General features: G+C 44.5%; 1 protein-coding gene across 8 annotated transcripts in view; it reads left to right on the forward strand.

The window, feature by feature from the left end:
* CNOT10 (CCR4-NOT transcription complex subunit 10) overlaps positions 1 to 13,518 on the forward strand; it is a 187,473-nt gene extending 173,955 nt beyond the window's left edge. For all 8 annotated transcript variants that reach the window (XM_073568782.1, XM_073568835.1, XM_073568844.1 and 5 more), the window contains one exon: positions 13,282 to 13,518. In XM_073568782.1, coding sequence (XP_073424883.1) covers positions 13,282 to 13,439 — 158 coding nt within the window. In that variant the 3' untranslated portion in view covers positions 13,440 to 13,518. The remainder of the gene's footprint in view (positions 1 to 13,281) is intronic.
* The last annotated feature ends 10,650 nt before the right edge of the window (positions 13,519 to 24,168 follow it).

The following is a 24,168-nucleotide window of genomic DNA, read 5'->3' on the forward strand; positions in this document are numbered from 1 at the left end:
GGGCAGCACATGGGGGCATAATCTATGAAGCATCTTATGGGGGCATATTCAATGGAGCATCTTGTGGGGGCAGCATATGCGGGCATATTCAATGAAGCATCTTATGGGGGCAGCATATAGAAGCATATTCAATGGAGCATCTTATGGGGGTAGCATATGGAAGCATATTCAATGGAGCATCTTATGTGGGCAGCATATGGGGGCATATTCTATGGAGCATCTTATGAGGGCAGCATATGCGGCATAATCTATGGAGCAGCTTTTGGGGGCATAATCTATGGAGCATCTTATGGGGGCATATTCAATGGAGCATCTAATGGGGGGCAGCATATGGGGGCATATTTTATGGAGCATCTTATAGGGCAGCATATGGGGCATAATCTATGGAACATCTTATGGGGCCAGAGCATATTATTCTATGGAGCACCTTATGGAGCCATTATTAACCTTTGTGCAGCATTATATGGGGTGTATTTTGTATGGGGCCATCATGAACTGTATGGAGCATTATATGGAGCTCCTGATTCAATATGGCTATTCAAAAATATTTAACCTACTGATGTCTCAATTAATTTTACTTTTATTGGTATCTATTTTTATTTTTGAAATTTACCAGTAGCTGCTGCATTTTCCACCCTAGGCTTATACGTGAGTCAATAAGTTTTCCCAGTTTTTTTTGTGGCAAAATTAAGGGGGTCGGCTTATACACGGCTTATACACAAGTATATACGGTAATAACTCTAGTATTCACAGTAAATGGAGGGCACCACCAGGAAAATGTATATTTATATATAAGAGCAAGAGGTCTCACCAGGGTATGCAAGTAGACATGTAATAGAGCAAACAAAAAAAAAAAGGCAAACCCATAAAAGGGAGCACCTCAATTGCATAAGAATTATACAGTATATACCAAATATATGTGTAGTACAAAATTTGAATTTTTATTATTCACCAAAAAAATACATACAGAGACAGAACAAAACACACATAGTATAAAAACAATTAAAATTGCATCTGTGTGCAAAGGAGACTCAAGACCAAATGCCACACCTCAGTATAAAGGCAATGGCAAACCACAGCAGGCTCCCATAAAAGGCACTGAATGAATAAATATAACTGGCTTTAGAAATGTATGCCTACAAATGTACAAGCATGTATCACAAAAAACTTGTATAAATGTGTGCAAAAAAAATTGCATATATAGAGAGTGACAAATGACAAAATTTAACAATGAGTATACACTACCAAAAGAGGGTCCAACAGCATTTGTGATCAAAAATTAGATGGAAAAACTATTCAGTTGCTAATATGAAACAATGGTAACCCCTCAAAGGGGGAATTTTATCACTGAGTCAAATGTGAAGGACATATAACGAAGAGAAATGTCCAAGAGACTGATTAAGTGTGTAAAAACACACTAAGGTGCAGAGAAGCTGAGAATCAGGGCAATGGTATGTCCCAGAAACATGAAAAAAGCCAGCAGCACCACCAGGGATAAGGGGAGCCAGTGTGTGGGATGATAACTCTGGAATGCGTCAACGGATCACAGTGATTCTGAGAATGTTTTTTTTCGTGCCATGTTTTACTTAATGATAGTGGTAAATTTTGGTCCATATGATTTTTGTATATTTATCAAAATATCGAATATCTGACAACATTTTTAAAAAAATGGCAATTTTCAATCGTTTTAAGCCCTTAAATAAGTTAATGGGAGAAAATGGACCCCAAAATTTGTTGTGCAATTTCTCTTGAGCATGCCGATACCCCCATATGTACTGGGAAAACTACTGTTTGAGTGCTTGGAAGGGAAGCAGTGCCATTTGACTTTTTGAACTCAAAAACGGCTGGAATCCATAGCGGACACTATGTTGCGTTTGGAGAGCCCCTGGTGTGCCTAAACAGTGGAAACCCCCACAAGTGACAACATTTTGGAAACTAGACCCCTCAAAGATTTTATCCAGGGGAATAGTGAGGATTTTTAAACCAAAGGTCCTATACAGAATTTGATAACATTAGGTCGTCGTGTTGAGTGCAATTGCTCGCTACTCGAGTTTGCATAGGGCACTCCGTTATACACCAACACTTATGCTCAACACTAGTAGTCATATTGAATTTATTTTCGAAACCACAAATTTAGCCTAACCTCAACCCTAACAGCAAAGAATGAAAGGAAATAAAACTTAAAAAAAAAATAAAAAAATGTAATCCAAAGAGATGACACTGGGGGATGACATACTGATTATTGACTTTTGATCCATGTGATGGGGGTCTATCACAGTGATCAAAATGAATCAGTAGGAAAAATCCCTGCTTCCGGGTGCTGGTCGGCAGATATCTGCCGGCACACTGCACACACGCCTGCCATTTTTTTCAGGAGGAGTAGGCGGAGGGCCAGGGGATGGAGCTAAGGGTGGGGTGGGTGGGGGAGGTTGATGACCTCATTTCTCTCTTCCCTGACATGTGTATCATGTCAGAAGAGAGATAAATGTCTTTAATAGCTGGCACACTTTTCTTTTTTTTTTAATGTGATTGCTGTCATTCAATGAAGAACGACAATCACATGATCAGCGACCGTAAAACCGGTGATCGTTTTCTTTGGGGTCTCAGCTCCGGTAGCTGAAGCACCAGAGATTTTCCGACGCTGGAGGACGCTATAACCTTATTCCCGATCGCCGTTTTAAAAAGGGAATGAAGGAATAAGGCCCCTTAATGGTGTCCGTTGTAATGTGTATCGGCAGTTATCAAGGGGTTAAACTACCATGGAATTGCCAAGAGTTGCATAAACAAACCAAGACGTATTTACTGATAGTCTTACTCTGCTTTCATTACTCTGTCGCCTCATTGGGGGACACAAGACCTTGGGTGTTATGCTTTCTGTCCACTAGGAGGCGACACTATGCTTAATCTGAAAAAGATTTGGCTCTGGCTCCTCCTCCACAGTATACACCCCTGGGCGGCATCCGCCTTACCTCAGTTTTTGCTTAGTGTCGCCAGGAGGCACACCTAAGAAGATTCTTCTTGACACAAATGAAGAAAAGAGGGTCTCTCTGAGACTCCCGGCATGGCTCCCTCCTCGGTCCTCTTTTTAGCGGTACCCGGTTGAGGTAGAGATGGCTCTTCCCCATGTCGCTCCCTCCCCAGCCCTTCGGGTGCATGGTTCGAGGTCGAGAACCCCCCTCCTTCCCCAGGCCCTGGGCCTTTTGGGTTGAGGCTGAGGTGAGGAAGAATTCCTCCTGATGGCGGTGAAGCGCCCTCCCTAACCCCCTCTAGGGATGTTAGTTTGAGACGCCACAGGTAGGAGCTGCGTTCGCAGTGCTAACTTTATTGTAGCCCCAGCACTGCTGTGGTCTGCTATGGGGCCGGGGGCTGTCATATTTGGGCCACAGTATGCAGGGATTCCTGTCCCTGCGGCAGCGTCAGCCCTCTAAAGGGGTCAAAAAGACCCTTCACAGGGCTGCGCTGCGTATATAGGGGCGTCCGGGCGATATGGCACTCATCCGGGGGGGGGGGGGTTTGGTTCGTTTTCTGCCCCCCTCCGGACTACCGCGCCGCTCTGGAGCCCTTCCCGTCAGGATTTTGTACTTTAGACCGCGGCTTCGGCCTAAGCCGAAGCCGCCGCCCTTGTTACCGCCCCCGGCCTGCCCCCCTGGATGATGATAATGACGCTGCACAGCGTCATACAGGGGGCGGATCGAGCCAGGAAGGCGCGGTTTTGCCTGGCTGCGCGCCCTTTTTTCTGCTCTCCGCCCCTCCTCCCTCCCACCTCTTTACCGCAGGGAAGACAGCAGCGCTGCTATCAGGGCTGTGGAGTCGGAGTCGGTGCTCATTTTGGTGGAGTTGGAGTCGGTATAAAATGGACCGACTCCGACTCCTAAAATATATAATAAATTGGGTACAATAATTCAATGCAGGATGTGCTGAATATTTTTTCATAGGCGTTTGGGAAAGTTATGAAATGTCCTATAAATGGCTGTTATATTCCTGATCTAAGGCTACATTCACACACAGCGTTTTTCCTGTGTTTTTTGAGGATACGTTTTTCAGCTGCAAAAGTTGATCATCTTTTTAAAAAACTGCATCACCTGAAAGGTTTTTGAGCTCATAGATAATGTTACTCAATAGCAAAAGCAGATTAGAAATCTGCTCTATCTATCCATTTATCCATATCTGTCTATCCATATCGTATCTGTACCAAAAAGAATGAAAACCGGGTAGTACACCAATATACACTCACTGGCCACTTTATTAGGTACACCATGCTAGTAAGGGGTTGGACCCCCTTTTGCCTTCAGAACTGCCTCAATTCTTCGTGGCAGAGATTCAACAAGGTGCTGGAAGCATTCCTCGGAGATTTTGGACCATATTGACATGATGGCATCACAGAGTTGGCGCAGATTTGTCGGCTGCACATCCCTGATGCGAATCTCCCGTTCCACCACATCCCAAAGATGCTCTATTGGATTGAGATCTGGTGACTGAGGAGGCCATTTGAGTACAGTAAACTCATTGTCATGTTCAAGAAACCAATCTGAGATGATTCGAGCTTTATGACATGGCGCATTATCCTGCTGAAAGTAGCCATCAGATGTTGGGTACATTGTGGTCATAAAGGGATGGACATGGTCAGCAACAATACTCAGGTAGGCTGTGGCGTTGCAACGATGCTCAATTGGTACCAAGGGGCCCAAAGAGTGCCCAGAAAAAATTCCCCACACCATGACACCACCACCACCAGCCTGAACCGTTGATACAAGGCAGGATGGATCCATGCTTTCATGTTGTTTACGCCAAATTCTGACCCTACCATCCGAATGTCGCAGCAGAAATCGAGACTCATCAGACCAGGCAACGTTTTTCCAATCTTCTACTGTCCAATTTCGATGAGCTTGTGCAAATTGTAGCCTCAGTTTCCTGTTCTTAGCTGAGAGGAGTGGTACCCAGTGTGGTCTTCTGCTGCTGTAGCCCATCTGCCTCAAAGTTCGACGCACTGTGCGTTCAGAGATGCTCTTCTGCCTACCTTGGTTGTAACGGGTGGCAATTTGAGTCACTGTTGCCTTTCTATCAGCTCGAACCAGTCTGCCCATTCTCCTCTGACTTCTGGCATCAACATGGCATTTCCGGCCACAGAACTGCCGCTCACTGGATTTTTTTTCTTTTTCGGACCATTCTCTGTAAACCCTAGAGATGGTTGTGCGTGAAAATCCCAGTAGATCAGCAGTTTCTGAAATTCTCAGACCAGCCCTTCTGGCACCAACAATCATGCCACGTTCAAAGGCACTCAAATCACCTTTCTTCCCCATACTGATGCTCGGTTTGAACTGCAGGAGATTGTCTTGACCATGTCTACATGCCTAAATGCACTGAGTTGCCGCCATGTGATTGGCTGATTAGAAATTAAGTCTTAACACACAGTTGGACAGGTGTACCTAATAAAGTGGCCAGTGAGTGTATATTCTGTTCTATCTAAATATCTTGATTATTGGATCATAAAAATGATTAAATGTCTGAGGTTCACATTGTACTACAATAAATTTTTCACTTAAATATAAGCAATATGTGTGGGAGTCGTGGAGTCGGAGTTGGAGTCAGAGTCGGTGTAAGGGAAATTGAGGAGTCGGAGTCGCAGGTTTGGCTTACCGACTCCACAGCCCTGGCTGCTATATTACTCAAGAACGCTGCACAGTCTCCAGGGGGCGCAGAACCGAACTTTTTCTGCTGGCGCCGGATCTAGGAGCACACCGGTGGGGTAAGGCACAGCAGGATATTATCCTGCTGTGGACGCAGACTCCCTATAGGTTCCCTATAGCGCTCCTCTGCATAGCCACCCCTGTAAGGTTTTTGGTCAGAATAACCTGCCGGCACTCAGTGCACTATGTCGGTCTCCAGGTCCGAAAGAAAAAAAAAAAAATAAGAAAAACAGGTTTATCTGCTGTTACGCAGTCTGTTCAGCCTGCAAAGCCAATCTTCCCAGTGGCAACATGCACCGTACTGCTAGAGTTGTTCCCAAAATGCTGGGTCAGTGCCCCAAGAGGCTCCTGTCACTGTTTCAACTCCACTGACATGCCGGTATGGGCCGCATCTATGTCACAGTCCATAGATACAATGACTTCCACATTGCTTCAGGCTATGCAGGGTCATATCCCAGCTATAAGCGGACAGGCAGTCCCTGGCAATGCTAGTAGTGAACGGCCCCATAGGTCACGTTCAGCTACGTCCTCCCATGGCTCACGGTCGTCCCGCTCTAGGCAGAGACACCGTAATTCTAGGTCTCCTAGACCGTCTCGTTCCAGAGACGGGCGCAGCAGATCTCCACAGAGATCTTCGGGCATGGAAAAGCGGCGGTCCAGATCTCCCTCCAGGCAACGCCTCAGCAATGCGCAGGATTCAGAGGGCATCTGTGACTCCGAATCAGAAAAGGAAACATAGGAGTCTCAGGCTCCTTGTCCTCCTAGCAATACAGCGCTAGTTGAGGACATTATCACTTCTATTCATCGGGTGCTGGTTTTATCCGATGCTCCCCAAGAACCCCCAAAACATAAGATCTGTTTTGAGGGGTCCCTGAAGTCCCTATAGTTTTTTTCTGATCACCCAAGCTTTCAGGACATCCTTGATAAGCATTTTTCGCAGCCTGCCAAAAAATTCGCCAACCGCAAATAAAACCGTAAAAAAGGGCTAGATACTCTTTTTTCTCAAAAAGACCAAGAAGTGGGCAGATCCACCGGAAATCGATCCCCCTATCTCTAAGCTTGCAGCACAGTTTCTCCTCTCACTGCCAGATAGCTCAACCCTGAAGGATACAGCAGATCGGCAGGTTGAGCGCATGGCTCGTTCAATTTTTGAGGCTGCTGGAGCCTCCCTGGCTCCCGCGTTCACCTCAACGTGGGCAGCCACGGCCATTCTGGAATGGGCCAAAAGATTGCAGGAGAGCCTCCAAAAGTCTGCTCCTCAGATGTTCGATCGACTAGTTCAGATAGCGGTGGTGGCAGATTACATACGCCTTGCAGCTTTTGATTCTGCAAGAGGCGTAGCAGGTATAGCAGCGAATGTAATTACAATCAGACGTATCCTCTGGCTGTGAGAATGGGAAGCGGACGCGTCTTCAAACAAGCCTCTTACGGATCTCCCGTACGTCAGTGGGAGATTTTTTTTCGGGGAAAAATTAGACAAGATGATTTCCAATGCCACGGAGGGTAAGAGTACCTTTCTTCCCCAACCGCAACCTAAACGTACGTTTAAGCGACGTAACCAGGCTAGGTTCCGGTCTTTTCGGAACTCCTCAGGCTAGGCCGCTTCACGTCCTTCACAGAATTACAACCGTTCCCCCACACAGGGACAACCAAAGGACAGCACAGAGGACGAACAAGAATTGGCGGTCAACATCAGGCCAGGCAAAGCCCAAAGGAGGGAAATTCCAGAATTTCTCCTCGTCATGACTCACGAAATACGGAAGACACCTCACCTGTAGGCGGTCGACTTTTAATCTTTCAGCAAGTCTGGCTGCCCAGTACAGAGGACAGGTGGGTCAAGGAAATAGTGTCTCTCTCTCCTTCAAGCAGGAGTCATAATACGGGTTCCCGAAAACGAGAGATTCCGAGGACTCTACTACAACCTATTCGTGGTTCCCAAAAAGGGAGGCAGCGTTCGGCCAATTCCTGGACCTAACGCAACTCAAAAAGTTTGTAAGAGTTCGGCAGTTTCGCATGGAGTCCCTTCGATCCATCATTGCGGCTATGGAACAGGGAGAATATCTCGCCTCCATAGACATACAAGAGGCATAACTGCACATCCCTATTGCGCCTGCTCATCAAAGATCTCTCAGGTTCACAATAGGGCAGAATCAGTACCAGTTCGTGGCTTTGCCTTTTGGATTAGCCACGGCTCCCAGAACATTCACCAAGGTTATGGCAGCCACCATGGATGTCCTACACTCCAGAGGCATAGTGGTCCTCCCATGTCTGGATGATCTACTCATCAAGGCACCTACTGTCAAAGACTGCGAAGACAGCGTCTCGATCACGATCAACACACTAACTCGTCTAGGCTGGCTAGTCAACTTTAAGAAGTCGTCAACTACTCCCGAGTCAGTCACTGATCTTCCTAGGGATCCTATTCGATACCTCCAGGGGTCTGGTACACCTTCCCAAGGACAAGGTACAAGCTATCCGCTGTGCAGTTCGCATGTTAATCCACATACCTTGCCGATCTCTTCGGTTTGCCAGGAGACTCCTTAGCAGGATGGCAGCAGCAATGGAGGTGGTACCATTTGCCCAGTTCCACCTCAGACCTCTTCAACTAGCCATTCTCAGATCCTGGGACAGGAACCCTTTCTCCCTCGAAAGGGAGTTCCGACTGACGGAGTCAACCAGGAAATCACTGTACTGGTGGCTCAAACCACCCGTACTGGCCAAAGGAAAATTCTTTCTTCCCAGTCGATGGAAAGTCCTGACCACCGATGCGAGTCTAACAGGATGGGGTGCAGTGCACCTACTTCACAGGGCACGTGGTCTCCAATAGAAGCGACCATGCCCATCAACATTCTGGAGATACAAGCTATCTTCCTGGAGCTAAAAAGTTTTTTGCCATCTGCTGAAGGCCTCTCAAATCAGAGTGCAGTCGGACAATGCCACGGCAGTGGCATATGTGAACCACCAAGGTGGGACTCGCAGTGCCCAGGCAATGAGAGATGTGGCGCGTCTCCTTCGCTGGGCAGAAAACAAGAAATCAGTACTCTGTGGTCCACAGTCCGGGTGTGGACAACTGGGAAGCCGACTACCTCATCAGACAGGAAATGGACTCGGGGGAGTGGTCTCTCCATCCCAAAATCTTTCGTCGGATCTGTTATCGCTGGAGGACTCCGGACGTGGACCTAATCGCATCTCATCTCAATGCCAAGGTCTCCATTTTCATGGCAAGGACACGCGGTCCGAGGTTGCTCGGGGCGGATGCCCTGGTTCAGGACTGGACTCAGTTCCAGCTTCTGTACATTTTCCCACCTCTTCCCCTGATGGCCAGAGTCATGAGGAAGATCAAACAGGAAGGAGTTCCGACCATCCTAATTGCGCCGGACTGACCCAGACGTACATGGTACGCCGACATCCTTCAGCTTACAGCAGACACCCCTTGGCGTCTTCCAGACTGTCCCGATCCCCTGTCTCACGGCCTGTTCTACCACCATAATTTAGGGACTCTCAATTTGACGGCGTGGTCCTTGAAACCTGGGTTTTAACCCAGGCAGGGTTTGCTCCAGACGTCATTAGAACCATGATCAGGGCACGGAAACCAGCTTCCACCAAAGTTTATTATCGTACCTGGAAAACGTATTTTACTTGGTGCGACTCTCGCGGGCAAATTATGTTCCCTTACTCTCTTCCGAAAGTTCGTGGTTTCCTTCAATCAGGTCTGGACGCCGGCCTATCCTTAGGATCGCTTAAGGGTCAGGTGTCAGCGCTTTCAGTGCTCTTTCAGAAGCGTATTGCTAACAAACCACAAGTCAGGACGTTTCTTCAGGGAGTCTCCAGATTGGTCCCTCCTTACAGACGTCCACTGGATACGTGGGACCTTAATTTGGTCCTAACTGCTCTACAGGCACCTCCTTTTCAACCTCTTAAGGAAGTTCCACTTCGAGTTTTATCACAAAAGGTGGTCTTCCTCGTGGCAATCACCTCGCTACGCAGGGTGTCTGAGCTGTCAGCGCTCTCCTGCAAACAGCTTTTCCTATTCTTCCACCAGGACAAGGTGGTTCTCCGTACAGTTCCATCCTTCCTTCCAAAGGTTGTCTGATTTCCACCTCAATGAGGGCATCTCATTACCGACCCTTTGCCCGGCTCCGGTTCATAGAGTGGAGAGGGCCCTGCATACGCTTGACCTTGCCAGGGCATTGTGTATGTGTGTGTCTAGGACTCCACCCTTCCGGAAGTCTGATTCCTTTTTTTCCTTATTCCAGAAGGCATTCGCAGGGGTTTACCGGCTTCAAAAGCTACCCTTGCCAGGTGGATCAGGTCCACCACCCATGACGCCTACCGCCTAAACAATTCTCCTATTCCGGCCGGTATCACGGCACATTCCACACGGGCGGTAGGAGCCTCCTGGGCCATTCAACGCCAGGCTTCAGCACAACAAGTGTGTAAAGTGGCCACTTGGACTAGCTTACACACGTTTACAAAACAATACAGTGTGCATACTCAGTCCTCAGTGGAAGCGAGTCTGGGTAGACGGGTACTGCAGGCGGCAGTGTCCCAAGTCTAGGGACCTGTCAGCACAATATTCGTCCATTGCTTCCCACCCAGGGACTGCTTTGGGACGTCCCAAGGTCTTGTGTCCCCCAATGAGGCGACAGAGTAAAGGAGATTTTTGTGTACTCACCGTAAAATCTCTTTCTCTTAGCCTCTAATTGGGGGACACAGCTCCCACCCTGTTGCCCTTGCGGGCTGTTATTATGTTGGGTACTCATATTGTTCCTTGAGCTGTACATAGTAGCCTTTGTTTATAGGCTTGGTTATGTTGGATTTGTTATCTCTTCCTACTGCTTGGGTACAAAAACTGAGGTAAGGCGGATGCCGCCCAGGGGTGTATACTGTGGAGGAGGAGCCAGAGACAAATCTTTTTCAGATTAAGCATAGTGTCGCCTCCTAGTAGACAGAAAGCATAACACCCAAGGCCTTGTGTCCCCCAATTAGAGGCTAAGAGAGAGAGATTTTACGGTGAGTACACAAAAATCTCCTTTTCTTTATCAAGTAACTGAACTTCCATTTATTTATTTTTTTATCATTTTTCAGCAAGAATAATTTTGAAAATCACTTTTTAGCAGATTTGTTTTCAGTCCTGTACACACAAAATTTGCATGCAAGTGATTTTCAAACCCTGACATTTCACCACTCTTCTTGTCAACCTTTAGCTGCATTAATATCAGAAATATACTCATATGGAGTACTGCTGATGGCAGTGAAAGGGTCCACACTGTGTCCTCCTCATACTTTGCTGCTCATCAGACCAAGCTCCTGTAGCAGCTTATCTCCAGAGTTAATGAGATCCCTTATGTCATATTATTGTGCAACTGGTCAGACCAATGCCTGTAATGTGTGTCAATGAACCGTCCCTCACCGCCCCCTTTACTGTAATGAAAACATTGGACTTTCTGTGCTAAGCCCTTTGTACTGATCATTGGGAAAGGGTGGGAAGACGCAATGAGAACAGGACGTTTGTGGAAGTAAATCTAAAGCTTCCGTTATACAGGGGCATGGATAGCTGGTCAATTCTGCTGCAGGAGATTGTAGGCAGAAGGCTTTCAGTGCCATCATCTGTACTCCAGAGTGGTAGGTTTTGGTATCAATGCAGTTTAACCCCTTCACTACCGGAGCTTTTTTCGATTTTTCGTTTTTTGCTCCTCTTCTTTCCAGAGCCATAACTTTTTTAATTTTCTGTCTATATGGCCATATGAGGGCTTATTTTTTGCGGGACGAGTTGTACTTTTAAATGACACCATTGGTTTTACTATGTTGTGTACTCGAAAACGTGAAAAAAATTCCAAGTGCGGTGAAATTGCAAAAAAAGTGCAATCCCACACTTGTTTTTTGCTTGGCTTTGTTGCTAGGTTCACTAGATGCTAAATCTAACCTGCCATTATGATTCTCCAGGTCATTATGAGTTCATAGACACCAAACATATCTATGTCCTCTTTTATCTAAGTGGCAAAAAAAATTCCAAAGCTTGCTAAAAAAAAAAAAAGGTGCAATTTTCCGAGACCCGTAGCGTCTCCATTTTTCATGATCTGCGGTCGGGTGACAGCTTATTTTTTCCGTGCCGGGCTGACGTTTTTAATGATACCACATTTGTGCAGATACGTTATTTTGATCGCCCGTTATTGCATTTTAATGCAATGTCGTGGCGACAAAAAAAACATAATTCTGGCGTTTTGAATTTTTTTCTCGCTACGCCGTTTAGCGATCGGGTTAGTGCTTTTTTTTATTGATAGATCGGACGATTCTGAACTCAGCGATACCTAATATGTGTATGTGGGGTGAAAGGGGGGTGATTTGAACTTTTAGTGGTTTTTTTTGTTTGGTTTTTTTTTTAAACTTTGTTTTTTTTTTACTTTTGGCATGCTTCAATAGCCTCCATAGGAGGCTAGAAGCATGCGCAACCCGATCGGCTCTGCTACATATGGGCGATGAGCATATCGCCCATATGTAGCAAATTTACTCCTGTGCTTTCAGCGCTGACCACCGAGTGGCACTGAAAGCCATATGCCTGGAACAACCATAGAGGTCTCATAGAGACCTCTGGTTGTCCAGGCAACATGACGCTGACCCCCGATCATATGACGGGGTTCGGCGATGAGGTCATTTCCGGCCCGGCGGCCGGAAATGCTATTTAAATGCCCGCTGTCAGCTTTGACAGTGGGATTTAACTAGTTAATAGGCGCGGTCAGACGGCGATTCTGCTCGTGCCTATTGCGGGCACATGTCAGCTGTTCATAACAGCTGACATGTTGCGGCTTTGAGGTGGGTTCACCGCCGGAGCCCACCTCAAAGCGGGGGACCTTACCGATGATGTACTATTACTTCATCGGTAAGGAAGGGGTTAAGGCAGGCAAATAGATTGGGTGAAAAGCAGGGGCTTGGAATGGAAGTCAGGCAAATTTTTTTATTTTTTTTTTACAGAAGTGAGGTCAAATTCCATAATAAAGTTTCACAACCTTCCTTTCTGGACAGAATTTATACATATAAAAACAGTTTAGTTACTCTTTAAACTGCTCTGGTAAAATGATTGGTTGTATGAACAACAAAGGCAATTTTTTCACGTATTTATAATTGTGCAAGATTGGCTCGAAAAGTGTATATGTTACTGTGGAGGACCTGGCTTATCAATGCAGTACACAATCCACTGGTGTCAGTGGACGGTTTGTGATGCTTATACGCTCTTGCCTTGGTAATACAGTGAAATTGTCTTCTTTTTTTCTCAACCTTTTTAGCAGTGTAGCTGTAAACTGTTGGGAAAACCCAGCAAGTTGATGACTCCATCCAGTCCAACCACTAATCCCTAAGAAAATGGTTTGCTAAAGCCCTTTAATGATAAGTGGTTTATTTGTACGGAGTCCTGAGGCGTATGCAGGGAAGGCTGGGCAGAACTATAATGTATAGGAAATGTCAAAATCTAGAATTAGTGTTTCAGATGCGTGCATGGGGCTTTTGTGCTGCACTCACTGAAGAATTGATGGATACGGTGAGTTGCTCTCGAGTTGAACAGAACAAGATCCATGCTTACCTCTCCTCTCTCTTTTAGGCAATACCCAGCTGGCTTTGCAGATCATCAAAAGAAACCAACTTTTGCCATCTGTAAAAATGATGACGGATCTTCGAAAGAAACCATTATATCAGCCCATCCATCAGCCAATGCAGCCAATTCAGATGCCCACATTCACCACCGTTCAACGGAAATGATATTTGCCTTTCATAGGACTGTCAGATGAAATGCTGCAAACATCTACCAGTTCATCAATAAATGGCATATTGGACTTTTCTGGCATATCGTGGCATTTTTTTTATATATAAATTTATATTTGTAGCAAAAAGAATCAAGTAAAGGGTTTACTACTTTCTGAGCCAAAATGTTCCCAGATCTACAATGCTTTTCAAATATAATGCATAAATTATCAGTTGTGGCAATAAAAACCTGTCACTAGATGTCTGCACAAAGAATGTGGTTTTTAGGATTTAAATATAGGACTGGATCCTCTTACAAGGCAAAGTGAAGGATTTATATTGTACATATGCATGTGATGGCACTAATATGGGAAAATACTGTATTCTTTGGACTAAAAGCCTCACTTTTTTCCCAAAATTTTTTTTGGGGAAAATGGAGTTAGGCGATACTGCGTTCCCTGGTCTGGGAGGAGGGAGTGTTCAGCGGTGTGATGCTGCTAGTCCCAAGCTGGTATGAGTGGGTGTTTAACGGTGCGGGGGCTCCGCCAATGTTTGGTAACAATCTGGAGCCCAACACTACCATGGTTTCAATGCGTTGTACTCCGGGAAAATGGCCACTAGAGGCGATGCATAAATGCAGATTGAGATCTTGTCTCGAGTTCGAAATCTGCACATGCTAAGCCTCCAACGGCCAGTTTCCAGAGGTCCACCATTGAAGCCATAGAAGTGCAAGGCCTCTGGGCTTCCACAAAATGTCAGCGGAGCCCCCGCTCTGCCAAACACCCCATTCTAACAGCCTGGGATGAGACTTGCATAATCACCCCACAGCGTTGCATCTCTAAACAGCTGTGACCTCGGATGAACGTCACCTCTTCGGTAAGCTGAGACAACTCCATAATTTACAAAAACATAGAAAAAAATGTGACATACTATAAACAGATATATTCAGCTGGTCAGCATGCTTCGGTCACCTTACCCCTCCTGAGTTTTGAATTGATTTCCAGTTGAGTGGGTAATTTATTCTTGACCCCTCTTACTACTAACAGGGCTTCTTGGTCATTTGCAGCTATAACTTCTAGTTGTAATTACCCAATACTCGTTGAAGCTATACATATTTTTAATCCCCTCGCCAGTATGTTGAATTTGTACTGTAAGACGGACCCACATTTGACACATTAAAATTTTTCCATATTTTCCTCCTTATGGTCCAGTGCGTCTTATAGTCTCAAATATGGTACATACTTAATGCCCAGTCCTGCTAACTTGTTTCCAGTAGACCATCCTCTATCACGGGATAGATGATAATTTACTGGGGTCCAACCACTGGAACCGGCACCTATCAACAGAACAGGGAACTTTTATTCCCAGAAGAATAGAGCAGCGCACATGTTTGACTGCCGCTACATTTATTCCTAATGGGGCTGCCAAGTTCTGCGCTTGTCTTTTTTCAGCCCCATAGCGGCGGCTGTGCATCTGACCTGCCACGCCATTTTGTAATTGGGTCCAAATGTGTTTCGTCGTGGATAAAACTTCTCTGTTATGTCAATCTGTGCAGATCCCGGCAGTCGGAACCCCACCATCAGGAAGTTATCACTTACCCTGTGGATAGTTGAGAACTTGTTTTCCCCAGACAAGCCCTTTGAATGTGTAAAGAGCAGTTAAATCTTTGCCTCATATTTTGTGTCTGCAGCTGATGCTATTTGGGAACGTAGCCTAACTATGATTTCAACACTGGGCTGTTTTCATTATAGGCCTATCAGACTGATTTCCGCTGCAACATTGCATGCTTCCTTTGTCAGCTTCATGATGGAGAGGAATAGGGATCGGTAATTATGGATACAAAAAAACAACAATGTTTTAACAATGTTGTTCAGGACACCAGAGCTATTTGACAGCCAAAAAATAGCATTACTGCATTGAAAGCATACAACTACAGAAAATTGTTTTTTCACTGGGTTTTGTTTAAAAAATTTTGCACAGCTTTGGTTTTTCAGACTCTTCATATATGTGCCCCACAGGAACCATTGGTGTTTTCTGGTGCAATCAGGATGCTGACACTAAGAATCCAATAAAGGAAAAAAGGTCTTCTGCAGTCTACACTCACCCACTGCCAGCAAGCTAACACCTGTTTACACAGGCTTGGGATTCTCAGATCGGTTTCAACTTAGTTTATTCATTTTTTCCCAACCTTTTTTTCCTCTTTGTTGGGAAACAGAGGGATAGGCCACTGTCTAGTCCAGCGGTTCACATAGCCAAAATAGACAATTAGGCTGCTAACATCCTCAGTTTCAAGTAGCTTTCAACTGGATGTCTTCCACTAGATTTGGCTGTTGTGGGACACCCCAGACATGTTAGCCAGAGATTCTGCAATCCTCTTGTAATCACCTGTGACCATCTCATGGTCCCACTTTGTCCTTCCTTACCTCTCGCCACCCTTACCCTGTTCCACAAGAAAATTAAGGTGTAAGGAATCCCAGTTATCCTTGTAGCCATGGAGTGGCCCAGTTGGTCCTACTGGACAAACATAATCAACTTTGTGGCAGATACAGTATTTCCTGGCACCAGCCAGGCTGGGCCGGCTCCTACCCAGCTTGCCTTTTTGCACCCAAATTCAATCGCTGAATTTAACAGCAGGCCTCTGACATCTCTCTAGTCGGGGTGTCCAAACCATGATCAAGGCACAGAAGTCCTCATCATCCCACATCTATCATCGCTCCTAGAAGGTCTTTCCACTTGTGCAAATCCAGCCAGGTTCCTCTGATGTCCTCTTTCCCATCTCTTCCTTTCTTCCTGCGGTGCGGTCTGATCCGGCTATGGGCTTGTCCCTCATTTCATTAATGAGACTAGTCTACCGTTTCCATCTCTTTTCAGAAGGAAATCATTTTGTTAATTTTGCTAAAGCTCTTTTTAAGATCTGCTGCCTTTTTTTTTTCTCTCTTCCACGTAAATAAAGTTCTCTTTACTCTAACTTGATAGGTGCGCCTACTGCACTTGCTTTTCGCTATGTTTGAGGGTAAGCCACCCAAGTGGAAATATTGTATATATTCTCTATGGGTATTAATGCTTTCTTTTGATCTATTGTGCCTTTACAACAATTGTTTTTATTCTTTTGAATAATTTGTCAATTTTTTTTTTTTTTTACATTTTCAAATGCACATTTTCATTCAATTACTTGCAAAATCGTCGATACTCTTCACTGAGTAGTTTTCATATCCACACATACAGCCATTTTCTGGTGCGAGCGCACTTTTGTCCAACCATATCTTACCTAATTCTATCAGGTACTATGTTTTGGTCAAGTACACTGTGGATGTTGCAGAGTGAAACTTGCAAATATGCCATTGTAGTGCCGAACACATTGCGCCCACCTCGTGCTTCTGGAGGCATGCACCATGTAAATTTAGTGAGTTCATCTCGTTATATTTGAATGATCTGAGGTTTGGGCGCACTGCAGAACTCAGAAGGTTATTTGGGTGCATTTTTTGCGGGTGGGAGACGTCACTTTCTACAGCCTGTGAAGCTTCCTTTTTATTGCTACCTTGGAGAACATAACCTTTTGACTCAAATTTCAGTCTTTTACATTTCTCCTATGCTCTACACTGAGAACTTAAGTCGGGGTCCCATTTACATATGCAAAGAAAAACGTGATTCAACCAGAACCATTCACTGTAATGAGGTACACTTGAGTAACCTCCCCCTTTTATCAAGCATCATACGACTATCACCACAGTACGCACACTGATATATTGAATGTCAGTAAAATTAGCAAAGGCTGTCGGATGAAGCGTATGTTGTCTATTGAAGTAAATATGGGAACTCTTATAACCACAAAGTGCATACGTGATGATTGGGCTAGGGAAACACTGCATTTAGGACCACGGTCCGGCACATAGTTAGACATCCATTAATTACATGGATCAATTGTTTTAACCCCTTCCCGACCAATGACGCCTACTCACGAAAACCTGTTCCAATACGACCAGTGATGCCTACGTAGGCATCATGGTATAAATCACGTTCCTGCGGGTCGGGTGACTGGGGTCACTGAAAAGTCACCCGACCCACAGGCACAGGACTCTGTGCTTCTCCCCATGGGGAGAGGCTTTACCCCCCCCCCGTGACTATGATCGCTCTGATTGGCAGCTTCACTTTCAACAGCCAATCAGAGCTATAGTAATATTTAAAAAATGAAATTTGATGAAATAATACAATCCAGCCATGGCCAATGCTGAAATAACATCGGCCATGGCTGGAGACAGTAATCTAAACCCTCCCACCGACTGACGGGGGCGACTTGCCGCCGCCGTCAACATCTGCTCCCCCTTCCCTCAACTGCCCCGCCCTCCGATCACCCCCTCGGTACCCTCCGAGTCCCGCTGTCGCTCCCGGTGTCCCTCCGCCATGGATCATGGATGCTGCCATCTTCCAAAATGGCGGGTACATGCGCAGTGCGCCCATCGATTCTGCCAAGCGGCAGATTCCATTCATTCATTTTGATCACTGTGATAGATCCTATCACGGTGATCAAAATAAAAAAATAGTAAATCACCCCCATAGGTAGGGAAATATAAAATAAAATATTTTTATTTTTCTATTAGGGTTAGAATTAGGGTTGGGGTTTGGGTTAGGGTTGGAATTAGGGCTAGGGGTGTGTTGGGATTAGGGTTAAGGGTGTGTTAGGCTTGTGGTTAGGGGTGTGTTGGGGTTAGGGTTATGGTATGGGTTGGGATTAGGGTTAAGGGTGTGTTTGGGTTGTGGTTAGGGGTGTGTTGGGGTTAGGGTTGGAGTTAGAATTGAGGGGTTTCTACTGTTTAGGCACATCAGGGGTCTCCAAACGTGACATGGCACCACCATTGATTCCAGTTAATTTTGCGTTCAAAAAGTCAAACGGTGCTCCCTCCCTTCCAAGCCCTGACGTGTGCCCAAACAGTGGTTTACCCCAACATATGGGGTATCAGCGTACTCAGGAAAAATTGCACAACAGCTTTGGGGGTCTAATTTCTCCTGTTACCCTTGGGAAAATAAAAAATTGGGGATAAAAAATAATTTTTATGGAAAAAAGATTTTTTATTTTCACGTCTCTGCGTTATAAACTTCTGTGAAGCACTTGGGGGTTCAAAGTTCTCACCACACATCTAGATAAGTTCCTTGGGGGTTCTAGTTTCCAAAATGGGGTCACTTGGGGGGTTTCTACTGTTTAGGCACATCAGGGGCTCTGCAAACGTAACGACGCCCGCAGACCATTCCAACAAAGTCTGCATTTCAAAACCTCACTACTTCCCTTCCAAGCCCCGACGTGTGCCCAAACAGTGGTTCCCCCCCACATATGGGGTACCAACGTACTCAGGTCAAACTGGACAACAAATTTTGGGGTCCAGTTTCTCCTGTTACCCTTGTAAAAATAAAAAAAATTGCTGGATAAAGAAAATTTTAGGAAAAAAAATGATTTTTTTATTTTCACGGCTCTGGGTTATAAACTTCTGTGAAGCACTTGGGGGTTCAAAGTGCTCACCACACATTTAGATAAGTTCCTTGGGTCTTGTTTCCAAAATGGGGTCACTTGTGGGGTGCTCCATTGTTTAGGCACACAGGGGCTCTCCATACATGGCATAGTGTCCGCTAACGATTGGAGCTAATTTTCCATTCAAAAAGTCAAAGGCGCTCCTTCCCTTCTGAGCCCTTCCGTCGCCCAAACAGTGGTTTATGACCACACATGAGGTATCGGTGTACTCAGGAGAAATTGCCCAACAAATTTTAGGGTCTATTTTATCCTGTTACCCATGTGAAAATGAAAAAATTGATACGAAAAAATTTTTGTTGGAAAAATTAAAATGTCCATTTTTTCATTCCACGTTGCTTTAGTTCCTGTGAAGCACCTTAAGGGTTAATAATCTTGAATGTAGTTTTGAGTGGCTTGAGGGGTGCAGTTTTTAGAATGGTGTCACTTTAGGGTATTTTCTGCCATATAGACCCCTCAAAGTGACTTCAAATGTGAGGTGGTCCCTAAAAAAAAAAAAAAAGATTTTGTAAATTTTGTTGTAAAAATGAGAAAAAGCTGGTCAACTTTTAACCCTTATAACTTCTTAACAAAAAAAAAATTTGTTTACAAAATTGTGCTGATGTAAAGTAGACATGTGGGAAATCTTATTTATTAACTATTTTGTGTCACATAACTCTTTGGTTTAACAGAATAAAAATTCAAAATTTGAAAATTGCAGAATTTTCAAAATTTTCACCAAATTTCCGATTTTTTTCACAAATAAACATAAAAATTATCGACCTAAATTTACTACTAACATGAAGTTCAATCTGTCACGAAAAAACAATTTCAGAATCGCTAGGTTCCATTTAAGTGTTCCTGAGTTATTACCTCATAAAGGGACACTGGTCAGAATTGCTAAAAATGGCCTGGTCATTAAGGTCTAAATAGGCTTTGGTCATGAAGAGGTTAAAAAAATAATAAAAAAAACATTTCTGCTGCTTTTTAGTTCATAGTAGAACACCACACGTTTGGTCTTTTTCTTTAGAATAGGCTCCTGTGCCAACCTTAGACTATGCACTGAAAAAATACTGGTATAGGACAACATAGGGTTTGAGAATATTCACACAAATTGTCTTGGGCAAAAAAAACATCCCTAGTTCAAGGTCCTAATGAAACATAACTTTTATTTGATTATTAATGGAAATCATATGCTCTAAAAACACAAAGAACTAGGGAGGGGTATTAATCGCAAAGTCCTGTAGCTGGGTATATAATGCATATATGGAATTGTACACTCTTGCACACTCTTGTATGTTTAGGAGAGAGACCGTGGGGGATAATATGCTTATGTAGTTGGCTCTAGATGGACATTCAAACAGTACTGACTATTTAGGCTGTGTGCCCACGTTCAGGATTTTTTGCATTTTTTTTTTTTTTTTGCTTTCTTTAGCGTTTTTCCCCTACAAAAACACTTTAAAAACGCATACATTAAGCATCCCATTATTAGAATGCATTCCGCAATTTTTGTGCCCATGCTGCGTTGTTGTCCGCAAAAAAAACGCATCGGGAAAATAACGCAGCATTTTCATTAAATTAGCTGAAAATCTGCGGATTTGCCACTATGTTCATTGCATTAGGATGCTCCGGAAAAAAACTCGAAAAAAAGCGCAAAAAATGTGATAAAAGCATGCAAAAAAGCGAAAATAAAAATGCGGATATCCTGCGAAGGAGTCCGGTTATGCTTAGGAAAATTCTGCTTACGTGGGCACATAGCCTAAAAGTGCTTGATTGTAAGTCATTACATACAACCCAGACATATATTGATCAATCACTACTATATATAGTGAGATCAGTTCCTAGTCATGTTGGTGAATGACCTAGAACTTCCCCATTATCAGGTACCACCTTTCTTAAGAGTCAGTCTACCTTAACCTTAGTTAATACAGATTCCACCATCTTGCTCTAATAACGGTCTCTTAGAGCATATGCGGTACTTTCTCTATGCATTGACCCGCTATTACCCTGCCTGGAACATGCTATTAAAACAGCAACCATTAGCTTCCCCATCATGTTTCACCACAAATTGTCATCAGGGGAAAGAGTCTGGCCGCCAAACAGACTTCTTAAAGACTTAAGTTATGACATCATCAGTAAGGGTCACCCAATCAAAACCCAGACAACCCACATAATGATATTAACCAATCAGTATGGTCAGTTTTAAGATGCTGAAAATTACAAATCGCTCACTATCGGTGCGTACCTTATTGCTCCATAGAAGCATCGGATGTAAATGATCCCCACCAATAGGTATCAAGTGCTAAATCCTACCTCATGCCGGTATGCTTTGTAGTCTGCCGTCATATTCGACAGCAGAATGGGGTATCAGCAGAGTGAGTAGTTTGCTCAGGTTGGGCATAGATATGGACGGTGCAGGAAATGTGAGAAGTCAGATGTGTCTTTGTTGTAATCTATGCAGACGAGTCCTGGTTGGAGGAGTTGTCATGTTGGTCTGGGCCAGATGGAAAAGAGAACGATTCCACAACAAGGAACGTCAGTGGTAAGTCACCATCAGTAGCTGTGCTGTGATCTCTTATATGGTCTGCAGGACTTGTCTACACCTATATGGTCTCCATATAATAATAGCAGTGTTCGTTTTTGTATATAGATTTATTTTCAATCACAGCACTGTCATCTGCTAATGTTCCCCTATACTCAGAATTAGGGTGCACCACGTAGCTGTAGTAAGGATTACCTGGTTAGGGGCCCACTCAGATTTTTCGCCCCCTCCCTAAGCTGAAACCCTAGCTATGCCTCTGCCATGCATAGATACTACAAATAGTGACTCATACTTTTCGCAGTCAAAATAGTAGAAAACTGAACATTCTCACCTGGTATGATATGGTTAGTATCAACACAATGTTCCCTATTTAGCGTCCAGTGGAAGTCACAGCCATAACCTCCCAACGCGTTTTGTCACCTTAGATTCATCAGGGGAGCTGCCCAAAAGGCATCTGTATGCGGGGCTGCTAGCCGCTCGCAATACTTAACAGCCCTGGCAAATGCTCTATTGTACCAGTTGTTGACTTTGCTACGCACTATGCAGAAGCTGTGCGTTGTCTTCTGTGCGAGTGATAAAGTTGCCGATGCACTGCTGACTGTATTTTCTTGTGGGGTTCCCCAGAGAGATGTTATCTGATCAGGGGACCCAATTCATGTCTAATCTGATGTGATGGAAACTCTCTGAAAGAAAATATAAGTGCAGCATCTTGTAGCCGGCCCCTATCATTTTCAGACCAATGGGATATGTGAACGTTTTAATGGAGTTCTAAAACAAATGCTCAAGATGCTGGTGGGGACTGAAGGGAAAGACTGAGAATTTTACCTAACTCATATCTTGTTTGCGTACCGAGAGGTACCTCCGGCCTCTACAGGATTCTTCCCCTCTGAACTGATTTATGGGAGAAGGGTCAGAGGGGGCCTCTTGATTTAATTAAGGACTGTTGGGAGGGTGACCCCAAAACTCCAGGAGTCTCTGTAGTGGAATATGTACTGCCACTTTGGGAGAGAATGCATAAACTGAGTGACCTGACTCATGAGAATGTCACCCAGGCCCAAATGAATCGGAATGTCTGGTATGGCTGTAATACCAGACTGAGTGCCAATGAGGAGGGATAGAAGGTTTAGTAATTGGTTCTTTTGTTGCAGGAGAAGTTGCGGGCTGCATAGGAGGGACCATTCACTGTATCTAATGGTTAAATTATGTGAACTATGTTTTGACCCTGGATAGACTTACAAAACGTCGAAAAATTTGTCATGTCAATTTGCTGAGAGCTCATCGTAACAGGAAGACCTGTGTCTTACCTGTCTTCAGTATGCCTGAGGAAGGGGGAGGTGACCTGTTGTCGGATTTGGTGGCTGGAACTCAGTGTATGGAGTCCCTGGAGTCAGCCCAATAGTCATATAAGTTTTACTGGGAGACCTAGGAGGACTCATTTAGCAAGTCACCATGTAGACACTGGTACTCCTTTCCCTGCAAGGCAATCTGCATACCAGATATCAGCAGAGGTGAAAGCAAACTTGGAAGGACAGATAGAGAAGATGCTGGGCCTTGGTGTAATACACAAATCTCCAAGGGCCTGGGCTTCATCTTGTCCCAAAGAGGGACTGTACCACCCGGATTTGTAGAGTCTACAGGAAATTAAAATTGTTCACAGCATTTGGTTTACCTTATCAAGGGGGGTCAGAACTGAATACGTACTAGGGAGCTGACAAGGAAGTCAAACTCCTATACATGTTCAAAAAGAAGAGGAGTGACGGAAATATACGGCTGTAAGAGAAACTATAATATCAGAAAAATAACTAGTTAAGAGTGCATCCACATGATGTCTATGCACAAAGAACATAACATCTGCCTACTCTTATTGCAGGAACTCAGGACCACAGAGGGGGTCTCCTAGAAGAATACTGGGAGGTGTCAAACATGTCACCACAGCTCCTGCACCCTAAGCTTCAAAGGAGCCAGCATATAGTCTGTAACTAGGCTGGATATTCCCATTTACAGTATAGAGAGGAGTGGCGGAGACACAGGATATTTGAAATGCAAGGCACCTTTTTGGAAGTGCATTGAGCAGCAGGGTGGTTTGCTGTTGAAGGGAAAAAAAAATCTTGTATTCTTCTTCCTGAGGGAGTGTGAACGAGCTGAGTGTGACCAGAGCGTAAGTGCGAACTATGGTAAGTGTGTGACTTGTGATTCAGTGAAGAGGTATTTGGAAAACCTTTAATAAATACCTGTGTGAATTGGTGTAAGTTGCTGAATTGTGGATTGCTTTGTGCTTTTCTACCTGTTCAATTTTTTTTGGGGGGGTTTCAACCTATTTTTTTCTCTATAGGATTAATCTTTTATTATCTGTGTGTTTAAGTGTTAACTATATTGCATTTAAATCTTGAGGTGTAGCTATATTCACAAGGGGTTAATTAAGGGTAGGGGTTCATAATTAAGGGTTTATAAGGGGCAGCTGGTTGGGGCTCAAGTACTTTTGGAAGTGCATTGAGAAGCAGGGTGGTTTGCTGTTGAAGAGAAAAAAAATCTCTTTAAATCTTCTGCCTGAGCGAGTGTGAACGAGAGCCGAGTGTGACCTGAACGAAAGCCGAGTGTGACCTGAACGTGAGTGCGAATGGTGGCAAGTGTGTGACTTGTGATTCAGTGACTTTGGATTCAGGGAGTTTCCAAGGGAGGAATTACTGAATTGCTGTTATTTTATTAAT

Source organism: Dendrobates tinctorius, unplaced genomic scaffold (assembly GCF_039654945.1).
Source record: "Dendrobates tinctorius isolate UK_male_01 unplaced genomic scaffold, ASM3965494v1 ptg000005l, whole genome shotgun sequence".
In the NCBI taxonomy this organism is placed as follows: domain Eukaryota; kingdom Metazoa; phylum Chordata; class Amphibia; order Anura; family Dendrobatidae; genus Dendrobates; species Dendrobates tinctorius.